This window comes from Arachis hypogaea, chromosome 15 (genome assembly GCF_003086295.3).
Source record: "Arachis hypogaea cultivar Tifrunner chromosome 15, arahy.Tifrunner.gnm2.J5K5, whole genome shotgun sequence".
In the NCBI taxonomy this organism is placed as follows: domain Eukaryota; kingdom Viridiplantae; phylum Streptophyta; class Magnoliopsida; order Fabales; family Fabaceae; genus Arachis; species Arachis hypogaea.
In genome coordinates, this window is record NC_092050.1 from 112,132,990 (window position 1) to 112,147,789 (window position 14,800).

The 14,800-nt window shown below is 43.4% G+C and overlaps 1 protein-coding gene across 1 annotated transcript; it reads right to left on the bottom strand.

Moving 5' to 3' along the window:
* Positions 1-12,864: 12,864 nt before the first annotated feature.
* On the bottom strand, positions 12,865-13,491 carry LOC140179283 (uncharacterized). The gene has a single exon (XM_072217995.1). The coding sequence runs from the start codon at positions 13,489-13,491 to the stop codon at positions 12,865-12,867; it is 627 nt and encodes a 208-aa protein (XP_072074096.1).
* Between the last annotated feature and the right edge of the window lie 1,309 nt (positions 13,492-14,800).

A 14,800-nucleotide genomic window follows, 5' to 3' on the forward strand; every position in this document is an offset into this window, starting at 1 on the left:
ATGCCTTTTATGGGTTTGTTGGTCCGTACTCTGATGGTGTAAGCTTGAAAGTATGGTCGGAGTCGTCGGGAGGTGAGTATTAAGGCGTAGGTGAACTTTTCTATCTTTTGGTAGTTTAGTTCAACCCCTTGTAAAGCCTTACTGATAAAGTAGATGGGCTGTTGTCCATTCTCGTCCTCTCTAACCAGGGCTAAAGCTATCGCCCGGTTTTCCACGGTGAGGTAAATGATTAATTCCTCTCCTTGCCGGGGTCGAGTTAGGATAGGTGGTTGTCCCAGAAATGTCTTGAAGTCTTGGAAGGCTTGTTCACATTCTGGGGTCCATTCAAACCTCTTTCCTTTCTTTAATGTTGCATAGAAAGAAAGAGATCTTAGGGCCGATCCAGCTAGGAATCTAGACAGAGCTGCCAGTCTTCCGTTGAGTTGTTGTACTTTCTTGACATAGATCGGGCTTTTTATGCTGAGTATGGCTTGACATTTATCTGGGTTTGTTTCAATTCTTCTCTAGGTGAGCATGAAGCCCAAGAATTTACCGGCCTCTACCACGAAAGTACACTTTGCAGGATTTAGCCTCATCCCATGCTTTCATATAGTATCAAACACTTCAGCAAGGTCGAATAGTATCGCTACTTTCTTCTGTGTCTTACCAACATGTCGTCGACATAGACCTTCATCAATTTTTCGATGTGGTTGGCAAAAATTTTATTCATCAACCTCTGGTATGTAGCCCCTGCATTCTTGAGCCCAAACGGCATAACTATGTAGCAGTAGTTTGCCTTCGGGATAATGAACGAGGTTTTCTCTTGGTCAGGTTGATACATCAGTATTTGGTTGTACCCTGAGTAGGCGTCCATAAAGGAAAGGTATTTGTATCCCAATGATGCATTGACTAAGGTATCTATATTCGGGAGTAGATAGGGATCTTTTGGGCAGGTTTTGTTGAGGTCGGTGTAATCAGTACACATCTGCCACTTCCCATTTGACTTTTTGACCAGTACAACATTAGCCAGCTATAATGGGTAATTGACCTCCCTTATGAATCCTGCTTCTAATAAGGCCTGTACCTGTTCCTCCACAGCTTGTGATCTCTCTGGGCCGAGCTTCTTGCATTTCTGCTGTACTGGCCGAGATCTAGGGTATACTGACAGTTTATGGCACATTAGTTCGAGATCGATACCAGGCAGGTCCGCGGCCTTCCAGGCGAATAGGTTAGAATTTGCCCTTAAGAAATTTGTCAGCAGCTCCTTTAAGTCTCCTTTTAGGTTTGCCCCTATGTTTGTTGTTTTTTCTTGGGTATCTCCGATCTGAACTTCTTCGGTCTCGCCTTCTGGTTGGGGCTGAAGTTCTTTGCGAGCTCGAGTTCCCCCAAGTTCAATAGTGTTGGCTTCTTTTCCTCTGGGGTCACCCTTGAGGTTCAGACTTTCGTTGTAACAGCGTCGCGTGAGTTTTTGGTCTCTCTTTACGGTGGCAATCCTTCAGGTGTTGGGAACTTCATGCACAGGTGTGGAGTGGAGACCACTGCGGTGACCTAGTTTAGTGTTGTCCGACCTATGAGTGCGTTGTATGCGGAGCTCACATCGACTACGATGTAGTCTATACTTAACGTTCTAGACTGTGTTCCTTTTCCGAAGGTTGTGTGTAGTGAAATGTGCCCAAGTGGCTGAATTGGGGTGTCTCCGAGCCCGAATAGGCTATTAGGATATGCTCTGAGCTCTTTTTCTTGGAGGCCGAGCTTGGATTTGAACAGGATATTCGCGGAGCTTCCTTGGTCTACCAATGTTCAGTGGAGATTGGCATTGGCAAGTATGATGGTGACGACCACAGGGTCATCATGCCCTGGGATGATGCCTGTGGCGTCTTCTTAAGTGAAAGTGATTACGGGGAGGTCAACCGACCTGTCCCCTCCTCTGACATGGTACACCTCTTTAAGGTATCTCTTGCGGGATGACTTAGAGATCCCTCCTCTTGCGAATCCTCCATTGATCATGTGGACATGTCTCTCAGGGGTGTGAGGCGAGCGTTCAGCTCGTCCACCCTCTTCATCCCTTCTTCTCTTTTTTGGTTCGTCTACTCTGTGGGCTAAGAACTAATTTAATCTCCCTTCTCGTGCCAATTTTTCTATGACATTATTCAAGTTGTAGAACTCGTTAGTGGGATGCCCGTAGATCCGGTGGTATTCGCAATACTCTGTCCGACTTCCTCCTCTCTTGTGTTTAATCGGGCAAGGGGGTGGGATCTTCTTAGTGTTGCATATCTCTCGGTAAAGATCTACAAGGGACACCCGAAGAGGGGTGTAGTTGTAGTACTTTCTGGGTTTCTCAGTAGGTTAGTCTTCTTTTTTTCCAAGACTCTTTATCCTTGTCCCGAGGTAGGTAGGAGAGTCTGGTCTTCGAGGCTTCTCCTAGTCGGGAATTCTCCTCCATATTGATGTATTTTTCCGCCCGTTCTTGTACCTTATTCAGAGATGTTGGGTGTTTTTTAGATATAGAGTGGCTAAAGGGTCCTTCCTGTAGTCCGTTGATGAGTCCCATAATTGCTACTTCTGTAGGGAGGTTTTGCATGTCAAGGCATGCTTTATTGAATCTCTCCATATAACTGCGGAGGCTTTCCCGATCTCCTTGTTTAATCCCTAGCAAGCTCGGAGCGTGCTTGGTTTTATCTTTCTGGATGGAGAACCTGGCTAAGAATTTTTTGGCGAGATCATCAAAGCTTGTGATCGACCTTGGTGGCAAGCTGTCGAACCACTTTATTGCCGTTTTAGTCAAGGTGGTTGGAAAAGCTTTGCAATGGGTTGCGTCTGAGGCATCCGTGAGGTACATCCAACTTCTGAAGTTGCTGAGGTGATGACTTGGGTCAGACGTACCATCATATAGGGTCATGTTAGGGGCTTTGAAGTCCTTCGGGACTTTAGCCTTCATGATTTCTTTTGTGAATGGGTCTTGGTTCTTGTGGGGGCTATCTTCGCGATTGGACCGAGCGGCTTTAGTTTTGAGGTTGGCTTCGAGCTTTAAGAGTTTGTCTTCCAGCTCTCGACGCCGTCTTGTTTCTCTCCAGAGATCTCGCTCGGTTTCGCGCTGACATTCGACTTCTTGTTCGAGCTGTTTGAGGCGATCCTGCTATTCACGAATGACATCTAAAATTTCAGCGTTCTGAGTCTCCTTGTATCCCTTGGACTGATGTATGTCTTTTGATGTGGCATCTGTGTTTTTAAGCAGTGTTCCTTCCTTAAATCCAGAGTTATGGTCATTGGCAGGATTGTTTGCCATGGGATGACTTCCAGGTTCTCCGGCAACGGCGCCAATGTTCCGAGGGTTACCTGAAACTGGGAGGTCAATCTCGGACGAGATCTTCTGGCTTGACGAGAACTACCGTGTCTGACTTATTGGGATGGGAGGCACTGCTGGTCCTCGTCACCATAGGGGGTGGTACCTGCAAGAGACTCCGATGCTTAAGTCAGTATGGGCTTTAGGCATGTTTTTTGTAGAATTGGTGTATGAGTTATATCTAGGTGCTCCAGTGTATTTATAGTAATGGTTGATGATCTTCCTTTGATATAAGCTGGTTATCTTATCTTTATCTTTTGGTCAACCGCCTTTGGGTGGGCAGTGTCCTTTTGTTCTTGGGCCTCTATTGCGGTCTTCTGAGCTCTTTGTAAAGAGGTCGGTAATGGACCAACCTTTCAAGAGGTCGGTTTATTTATCTTGGACCAACTCGGATCTCGTAGCTCAGACCGATGTATGAACAGGTATCATACCGGAAGACTTAGGTGAAACAACTATTGTTTTGATTCCTAAAATGAGTCAATCGAAAAGCTTCAATCACCTTAGACCCAAAAGCTATTGTAATTTTGTGTACAATATTATAACTAGGATCTTGGTGGGGAGGTTAAGAAAAGTGCTAGATGTTATTATATCTCCAGTTCAAATTGCCTTTGTAAAAGAAAGACTCATACAAGATAACATAGTAATAGTACAAGAAGTTTTTCATAAATTAAACAAAAAAGGAAGTCTTGGAAACAAAGACATAGCCATTAAATTGGACATGAATAATGCTTATGATAGTTTGGAATGGAATTTTTTGGAAAGAGTCATGGAAGAGTTTGGTCTTAGTAATGAATGGGTGAAGTTGATGATGAGTTGTGTAAAAAGTGCTAGTTATAGGTTCAAAATAAATGAAAAATTGACAATCAAGATCAACTTCCAAAGAGGTCTTAGACAGGGAGATCCTCTATCACCCTATCTCTTTATTTTGGCTGCGAAAAGCTTTACTATACTTATGGAAAAGGCGAGGAAGGATAACTTAGTTTCAGGAATTAAGTTAGCTCCAACAGTGCCGGTCATTACTCATCTATTATTTGCTGACGATTGTATAATTTTTACAGGGATGCAAGAAGAGGAGATTTATCAACTCATTCAGGTTATTAACAAATATACGGAGGCATCAGGACAAAAAATCAATACTGAGAAGTCTGAGCTAATTTTTGGAAGTCAGGTACCTATCCAGAATAGGGTAAACATAGAAGAAATCACAGGAATGACTATGTGAGAGGAACTCGAAAGATATCTAGGGTTACCAGCGAGATGGGAAAGATTAAAGAACAGAGCATTGGAGTGGATAGAGGAGAAGATACTAGATCAAATGCAAAGATGGAAGGAGAAATTATTAAATCAAGCTAGAAAGGAGGTTTTGATAAAAGCAGTAATACAGACAATTCCAGTCTATGCCATGAACGTCATTAAATTCCCTAAATCCTTCTGCAAAAGAATTGAAGAAGCGATTGCCAAATTCTGGTGGACAAATAATGGGAAGAAAAGAAGAATTCATTGGAATATTTGGACAAAAATGACAAGGAGTAAAAAAAACGGAGGCTTGGATTTAAAGACTTAGAATGTCAAAACGTAGCACACTTGGCTAAACAAGCATGGAGGCTACTAAAAGAGGAGGATTCAATATGGGTTCGGATATTGAAAGCCATTTATTATCCTAATTGCAGCCTATGGGAGACAGTAAAAGGAAGAAACACATCATGGATATGGAAGAGTATGTTGATGGAAGAGATTTCCTCAGAAGAAAAGGTAGGTGGAGTGTAGGCAGTAGAGCAGAGATAGATATTTGGGAAGATAACTGGGTGGTAGGAATAGAAAAACTGCAAAGTTGTGGAGAAGGACGAATTAGAAGAGTGAGCGAGTTGATAAGAGATGGGGAGGGTTGGGATGCGAACAAAATTCAGGAGATATTTCTTAGTAACATAGCTGAAATAATATTCAAAAGAATCATCAGTTTGACCAATAGAAGAGATAATTTTGTTTGGCCGCATAGAAATGATGGACAGTACTCAGTGAGAACAGGTTACCTCTCTGTGAAGGAGGATAAAGATGCAAAGGAGGAGAGTAAACTTAGCAAAGCTTCGACAAGTCAGAATTTGAGGGAGGTTTGGGAGACACTTTGGAGGTTACCGATGCCACAAAAGGTACGAATGTTTTTATGAAAACCAGTACATAGAATCCTGCCGGTGAATGCAAACTTATATCAGTGAAAAATTGCAAAAACACCCTCATGCAGCATATGTTAGCAAGAGGATGAAACTATCGAACATGCTTTATTATTTTGCCAGTGGACCAGAGCGGTGTGGTTTGGATCTAGCCTACAAATTGTGCCTACGGTCTACAATGTGAGATCCTTTGGAAAATGGATGATAGATACAATTGAAAAGATCAAGAGGGAGACCGGAAAGGAGCAGGAAAAAATTTTGTGCAACTTGGGATGTGTATGTTGGTGCATATGGAAAGCAAGGAATCAACACATATTCCAGCAATAAAAAAATCAATCCAAAAAAAGTAATAATCATTTCAGAGTACCTAGCAGCAGAATTTCACAATGCAACAGAGGAAATTAATTAAGAAATCAGATCATGAGTAGGCAGGAGTAGTGAGAGGAAGAGAATTACCTGGAGGCCTCCGCCTAACAACTGGTTGAAGGTGAATACAGATTTATATTTCCACAAGGAAACAGGCGCGGCAGGTTCAGCAGTTGTAGTAAGAGATTGGCAAGAAAAAATTGTCATTGGGACAACATCAACATTCAGGACAATATCAGCATTAGCAGCAGAAGCTCAAGCATATAGAGAGGCACTCATTCTTATTAGAAATCTCCAACTAGTGAAATGCATAATTGAAACAGATTGCTTACCTCGGGTTCAAGCAATTAAGGCAAAAGTATCTATAGTAGAAGCAGACACAATAATCAGAGACATTCTCCAAGTGCTGGATGAGGCTCCGAATGTCAGAGCTACCTAGACTCTTAGAGATGGCAACAATTTAGCTCACCAATTGGCATCGATTATAGCGGGAAATGAACTACAAAGATAGTGGATAGTTAATCCACCTAGTCAAGTTAGGAAAACAATCATAATAGAAGCAGGGCTCGCAACACTTCAGCAAAAACATAGTATACATAATTAAGTCAACGAGGTTTCAATTTCAACTAGCGATCAAAGACATCACATAGAAGACATGTTACCGAGGAGGGTGGAAACGGAAACCTGGGATAGGGAAGAAACTGAAGTTGAAAAACAGATTCAAGAAACAGCAACGCACAGGGCTATCAAAGGGATCTTCAAGGAAACAATTGAGATGGGAAAGAAGGACCGAGGAGGAGCGTCGAGAGATTCATTGCATGTCGGAAGGCGTGTGATAAACCACTATTTTATGGTTTATATTGTGTTTAATTGTGTGGTTTTGTCATGATCCTTGCCCACTTATTCATCAATTTAGCATGCATTTAGATTTCCTTCCTAAATTCAGTACATGTTTGAAAATTGCTTCCTAAAGACTTTAATTATTTACTTTTAATTCTCCTTTATTCCATTCGATGCCGTGATCTGTGTGTCAAGTGTTTCAGGCCCCATAGGGCATGAATGAGATGGAGATTGGAGAGGAAGCTAGCAAAAATGGAAGGAACACAAGAAATTGAGGAGATAACCAGCGAGAAGTGACGCGGTCGCATGGCTCACGCGACCGCGCGAAGGAGCGCAAATCGCAGCGACGCGGCCGCATGGCTTGCGCGGCCGCGCGGATTGGATAGCACAGGCGACGCGGTAGCGTGGACGACGAGAACGCGTGGAGAGGAAAAAAAGCGCAAGCGACGCGTCCGCATGGACGACGCGATCGCGTGACTTGTGCGATCTGCATAATCTGCAGAATCCGTTGGGGGTGAATTTGGACCTTATTTCGGCCCAGTTTTTGGCCCGGAACAGCAGACTAGAGTCAGAGAATATGCAGAAACAACAGAGACATTCATTCAGTAGTTTTAGATCTAGTTTTTCACTCTCTTAGGTTTCTCTCTCTAGTTTTTAGAATTTTAATTTTCAATTGGTCTTAGCATTGGAACAGTGAGAAGAGTTATTTCCTCATCAATACTTCATCATTCTAGTTTGTTCTCTTAACTTGGTTCTATTCTTCCATGTTCCTTGTTATGTTCAATTTTGTCATTCAGATACTTTTATAATTATTTAATGCAAGAATTATTTCTTTTTAATTCAATTTCAATATCAATAATCATGTCTTCTTTTAATTTCCTTTCATGTGCCATGGATTCTTTATTTACAATGCGTGAGTAGTTCCCTTACTTGATGGGAAGTTGATTAAAAGGAACTCTTGAGTTGGAAGGATTGAAAGAAAATTTGTAATTGGGTTAAATGTTGGATTGCTATCTTGTCACAGACGCCAATCCATTTGAACTAAGTGGGTTACAACTTGTGAACAGATCTGACATTCCCACTTGTTTGACTTTCCTTTACCTAGTAAAGGATAACCAAACAGAACAACCATTAATTATAAATTAATCTTACAATCACACCATCAATGATAGAGATTCCAACCAATCAATTCCCAGTCAAGGCTTTTATTTATATTACTTAAAATTCCTCAATTTAATTCCCAATTTACCTAGCTCAACTTCTTGGAACATCTGATTAATAAAACAGCACACTTTTCTGCAACTCGTTGGGAGACGACTTGGGACTTAAAACTTCCAGTAATTTTAATTTAAACTCTCTGTGACATATTTCTAAATTGATAGGCAGATTTTCGGTGAGTTAAGAACTGTACTCGCAACGTAACCATTTTAATAAATTTTTAATTCACCAGCTTCTGCTTCCCATCAGCGTGGCAGAAAGAGAAGACTGGGGGCCACATCATTGCTGAACCACAAAGAGCTTCAATACCTAGGCAATTGCAAATGATTGGCGATGTGGCGTATGGTGGGGGAGAGGGTGAAGGAGGAAAAGGGGCCACCATTGAAGACAAGGATTATGCTTCTCAGATTCGGGGAGGTGCAGTGCGGCAACGGCAGGGTTCAACAGAAAACTTTTTCAGATTCTGGGCGACGCCAAGGTCGAAGATGGAGGAACTTGGCCCTAGCTCCATACAACAAGCCTCTGGTTACTTGAGGAAAAGCTCCGGTGACAAATGGAGATCTTCAGAGACTAAGAACGAGGAAGAGAGGAATTGGGTCTCGTAAGGTGGAGCTCCACGTAAGTTGGGTTGCAGGGCAATTTGGGTTCTGATTGTTCGGGTCGGATCAGTTCTCTAGCCCAAGCTCAAATCCAAAAAAAAGGAAAAGAACAAATTTTTAATTCATTAAAAAAAAGGAAAAAAATAATAAATTGATCGCCGATTTTATAAAATATTAGATCAATTGATTTCTGATAAAAATAACTCCGCAAATTAGTTTCTAATCAAATACTCAAAGTAAAATTATTTTTTTTACAAACTAATTTATTTTATACAAATGAAAACTTATTAAAAATGCAGTATTTTTTATTTTTATTTTTTTTCAAATTTGTTGCGATTTTTTTTTCCATTTTGATCTCTTAAAAATCTTTTTATGGGTGCCTAAAACATTCTAGTATTTTTTTATTCATTCTCGTGGAAACTTTTACCAAAAATGTAATTTACATAATAACATTATTAAAAGATAAGAGTGACAATATTTTCCCGGATAGATTGATGATTTGATGCTATGGAAATTGCTTTGTCTGATATACACTGAAGGCAAAGTATTTGATGAAGAGAGTTCCATCAAATGGAACTGCCAAAAATAATTACAGAATTATCCTAATATACTTTGCTATATTTATTAATAATCAACAACTTTTTTTAAAAAAATTAATTTTAAATCCTAAACGAGGCCTTCACACCGGACAACGGTCCAAAAGAGGGAAGCTCCCACGGAATGGAGTTATCCCCAAATCCAACACTTTCAAATTTCGAAATAACTTAATGGATTTCCCACCGAAAAAAGGACCATTACCACCAAGGTTCATGAAATGTAGGGTGTTGGCAATAGATGAGCATTCTCGACATAAAGAAAGATACTATCGTAGAACTGGTTTGCAACTTTATACTCAAATTACCAATTCAACATGTTCTACAATGTGAAGGACCGCAACATCAACTATGTCATCACAGCATTCAAGAGTATAAATGGAGGACCATGAGTTACGGAAGATTTTGGAAGGCGTTGCGGAAGCCACCCTTGAAATGTGGTTAAGGGAGAGGTTGAGGTGGATGAGGTCCCATAAGTTGTTGATCTGCACGGTGATGAGGCCGTCGAAGGCGTTATGTGAGAGATCGAGGTGGTGGGTGAAAAGGGAGGGAGAGAGGCAACCAGTGAGTTGGTTACCAAAGAGGGGTGAGGTTGCAGAGCATCTTGAGGTTAGTAAGAGGGTGAAACCTGAGCTCGCGGCCGAGGGAGAGTCGGTCAAGGATGGCGGTAGTTACATTTCCGGAGTCTTTGTTGCAGACACCCGCTCCTAGGTAGGGCAATTGGAGGAGTCGGTGGAGGCGAAGGGATTCCATGAGTCGAGGAGGCGGCAGAGGTGTTATGCGGTTTCCAAAATTATTGTGACCCCATTAGTTAATACAGAAAAATGATTTGAGGCACTTTTTTAAATATTTCTGACAGTTCCATCAAATATAGCTATTGTGGACAGTTGTATCAAATATAGCTATTGTGTAGTTACAATTGTCAGTTTTATTTTTATATGGGTACATTTGTCAGCGTCTATATTTTTTATGGGTATAAATGATAATTTATTCAAACTTGGAATAAGCTTTAAGGGTTGATGTGGATATATATATATGTACAAGATGTCTTTGGTACGGGTTGAGAGATGGATCAAGAACTTGCGGGTTGAGGCAGATGCCGGATCACTTGACTGGAGCAATGGGGGATGGTACCTGCAAAGACACTCCGACGCTCAAGTCAGAATAGATCTAAGAGGTAGAAGGTGTGAGGAATGAATGAATACCTGGAGGGACTTGGGTCCTCTATTTATAGGTGATGGTGAATATCTTATCTTATCTTATTTGGCTAAGATAAGGGAGACGTTTGAATTATCTTATCTTATCTTACTTGATTAAGATAAGGGAGACGTTTGGATTCGAAAGTTGGTTAGGAGCTCTAGTGGGTCGGTTTCGGGCCTTCTGGAAGGGCGAAGCGGGTCGGACCCGGGTAACCGGGTTCGGGGACCGTTCCGAGTATAGGATCCGTGGGCCAGATCCGTAACAGTTGCCCTCGGAGCGAGAGAGTGAGGGTGCTCGGTCTCATCGCTGGAGAAACCTTTTCCTTGCCGTTGTGGTTTGGCAAGGAGATCGTTGTTTGGTTTTTCCGGTCAAGGTCGATGATTTGGGGAGTTCCTGGCCGTTTCATGGTCAGGCGAGGAGCACGTTGTTTAGGCATCTCATCACATGCCGGGTTTGATGACCGTTCCGAAGAAAGGGCTCGGAGATCGGGTCTGGAACAGTTGCCCCCAGAGCATGAGAGTATGCTTTCTTGGTCTCAATGCTAAGTCGTTGGAGAGTCCGATTCTCTGTAGTTCGGGAGACTGTGAGGGGTCTGAAAAGGACGTGACATCATCCTGCACCAATTGGTAGGATGTTGGTCAGTCTGGCTTTCTGCGAGTTGGAAGACCGTCAGCTCATGCTTGTTTTGTGTGGCCTTTTTTGGGCCGTTATTGTGAACTTTTTTTTTAAGACCTCTTGGTGGCCAGATTTCAAGACTTTGTTTATTTAGCTTATTTGGATTTTCGTATCCGTTTTGTTATTTGGATATTCGTTTTGTTGGCTTCGGGGTAATCGATTCCCGGGTAGCCATTTACTTATTTGGATATCCGTTTTATTATTTGGATATCCGTTTTGTTGGCCTCGGAGTGATCGATCCCTGGGTAGCCGTTTACTTATTTGGATATCCGTTCTATTTTTTGGATATCCGTTCTGTTGGCCTCGGGGTGATCGATCCCTGGGTAACCGTTTACTTATTTGGATATCCGTTCTGTTTTTTAGATATCCGTTCTATTGGCCTCGGGGTGATCGATCCCCAGGCTGCCATTTTTTGTTATTTGGATACCCGTTTTGTTATCTGGATATCCATTTTGTTGGCTTCGGGGTGATCGATTCCTGGGTAGCCGTTTGCTTATTTGGATATCCATTTTATTATTTGGATATCCGTTTTGTTGGCCTCGGGGTGATCGATCCCCAGGCCGCCATTTTTTGTTATTTGGATACCCGTTTTGTTATTTGGATATCCGTTTTGTTGGCCTAGGGGTGATCGATTCCTAGGTAGCCGTTTACTTATTTGGATATCCGTTTTATTATTTGGATATCCGTTTTGTTGGCCTCGGGGTGATCGATCCCCAGGCCGCCATTTTTTGTTATTTGGATACCCGTTTTGTTATCTGGATATCCATTTTGTTGGCTTCGGGGTGATCGATTCTCAAGTAGCCGTTTGCTTATTTGGATATCCGTTTTGTTGGCCTCGGGGTGATCGATCCCCAGGCCGCCATTTTTTGTTATTTGGGTACCCGTTTTGTTGTTTGGATATCCGTTTTGTTGGCCTAGGGGTGATCGATTCCTAGGTAGCCGTTTACTTATTTGGATATCCGTTTTATTATTTGGATATCCGTTTTGTTGGCCTCGGGGTGATCGATCCCCAGGCCGCCATTTTTTGTTATTTGGATACCCGTTTTGTTATCTGGATATCCATTTTGTTGGCTTCGGAGTGATCGATTTCCGGGTAGCCGTTTGCTTATTTGGATATCCGTTTTATTATTTGGATATCCGTTTTGTTGGCCTCGGGGTGATCGATCCCCAGGCTGCCATTTTTTGTTATTTGGATATCCGTTTTGTTGGCCTAGGGATGATCGATTCCCAAGTAGCCGTTTACTTATTTGGATATCCGTTTTATTATTTGGACATCCGTTTTGTTGGCCTCGGGGTGATCGATCCTTGGGTGTAGCCGCGTTTAGTTCTTGTCGTCTGACGGGGCAATGCTTTTGAAATAATGAATTTCATTTGTGGTTTGGGCCTCGTTAAAACCTCCCGATGTGGGTAGGAAAGAGTGCCCAGTAAGAAAATATACGATTGAATAACTTAAGTAATAAATGAAAGTGAAGAAGCCAAAATATAAAAGGTAAAGAGATAGTCTTAAACGACCTCGATCTTGTTGCTTTAGAAGGATGTTTCTACATATAGTAGCACCGTAAGTTGGTGAAATTTCAGGATCTTGGGAGCTTGGTCCTATCTAGTCTTTCGAGCCTGTAGGCTCCTTTTCCGATTACCGTCTTGATTTGGTAGGGACCCTCCTAGTTGGGCGTGAGCTTCCCTTTTCCGGGAGTGGGTAGACCGATGTTGTTTTGTCGTAAGATGAGGTCTCCTGGTCGGAAGTCTCGTCGTACCATGCTGCCATTGTACCTTAGGCTTATTCTCTATTTTAGGGCTAGCTCCCGTAGGTGTGCTATACTCCTGACCTTGTCTGCAAGGCCCTACTTTACTTCTTTGTCGTTTATGTACTCCTTTGCGACGCTCTAGATCTCGTGCATGGTCCACACCGGTCTGGTAGTGAGGTGTTTCCGGAAGTCTTCATTCATGAGCCCGTTAGTTAGGCAAAGGCTTGCGACTAAGTCCATGAGTCCGTCGACCGTTAAACATTCATCGTTGAAGCGATCGAGGTATTTTCTCATGGACTCGTCTTGTCTCTGGGTGACTCCCAATAAGCTGATGGGGTATTTAGCTTTGGTGATTCTGGTGGTGAATTGGGCCATGAACTTCCGTGAGATATCATGGAAGCCAGTTATGGATCCGTTGGGGAGGGCGTTGAACCATTTAATCGCTGGCCCGGCTAGGGTTACCGGGAAGGCCCTACCTCGGACCGCGTCAGCGGCCCCTTCCAGGTTCATCCTGGCCTTGAAGGCCGTTAGGTGCTCCTGGGGGTCCTTGGTTCCGTCGTACTTAATATCCGTAGGTTTGTCGAAGCCTTTAGGGAGTTTTTCTTTCAGGATTCTTTCAGTGAAGGGAGTGGCTCCCATTATCACGTGGTCACTTCTTGTGCGTTTGGCCTCTTGATGTCGTCGATCGTCGTCCGTGTCATGTTGATGAGCCGGGTTGCGTGAGACACTGCGATCATACCTTTTGCCGTGTCGTCGTTCAGGCATCCTGTCGTGTCTGTGGTCACGGGAGATGCTACGATTGTATCTCTTGGCATGTCGCTGTTCTGGCGATCCGCTGTGCCTGGTTTCATGGCGATATCTTGATCTGGAGGTTGCGTGACTTCCGTTTTTGGCGTTGTGCTTTTCTTTGGGTGTAACTCAGCCTTTGAGGTCTTGCACCCTGAGGCACAGCTCTTGGATTATCTGGACCGCCTTCTCTCCTAGGCCGTCGAGTGGCCGGGCTTCAGTGGGAGGACGGTTGTCCTCTCTTGGTTGTTGCTGGGTTGGGGTTGGTTGGCGATGTGCCGCGCTTATTATCCTCCCGTGGGTGGGAGGAGTGTTATCTTGGAGTTCGGGAGTTGGGGCGTTGGGTGGAGGATTGCTCCTCGAGGTTCTCCGTCATGCCGCCACGATTTGGCTGTCCCCCGCATCTGTGCAAGAACCTTGAGAACTTTCTTGATCTCTTGGCTCTTGAGAGGTCTGAGCTTGGCCACGGTGGTAGCGTTTAAGGAAGTCGTTCATGATGAGCTTCCTTATGAATTTTCAGTAAGGTCCGAAAGGGGATCATGGCGACAGAGTTGTCATAGGTGAGGCGGCGGATGGCAGAGGTTTGGAACCTAGTGTTGAAGAAGGTGACCTCGTGGGTTTGGAGGAAGAGCTTGAAGAGTTCCAAAGAAGAAGCAACCACGGTGGGCATGGAGACAAAATAGAGGGAGAAGATGGGGCCATGGCGCTTGGAGACACGGATGAGGGAGTGGTGAATGAGAGGGTCCAAGAGGTGGAGGTGTCCCACTAAAGGGAGGCGAAGGTGTGTTATCGTTGCAAAGGTGATGCAAGTTAAGGAAACATTATTCCTTTGGGATTTCGCCGTTGGAGTAGGGCGAAGGTGTGTTATCCCTGCAAAGGTGATGCAAGTTAAGGAAACATTATTCCTTTGGGATTTCGCCGTTGGAGTAGGGCGAAGGTGTGTTATCACTGCAAAGGTGATGCAAGTTAAGGAAACATTGTTCCTTTTTGCTCTCAGTTACACGCAAGAAATCTGAGTTTGATGATTGCTCTTCTGTGTTATCCGCCATGCCGCCACAACGTTGCAAAGTCTCCACAGACGGCGCCAATGTACAAGATGTCTCTGGTACGGGTTGAGAGATGGATCAAGAACTTGCGGGTTGAGGCAGATGCCGGATCACTTGACTGGAGCAATGGGGGATGGTACCTGCAAAGACACTCCGATGCTCAAGTCAGAATAGATCTAAGAGGTAGAAGGTGTGAGGAATGAATGAATACCCAGAGGGACTTGGGTCCTCTATTTATAGGT

Excerpts from the sequence above, each read along its gene's own strand:
- LOC140179283 (XM_072217995.1), bottom strand. The coding sequence starts at position 13,491 with ATGCCTGAACGACGACACGGCAAAAGGTATGATCGCAGTGTCTCACGC.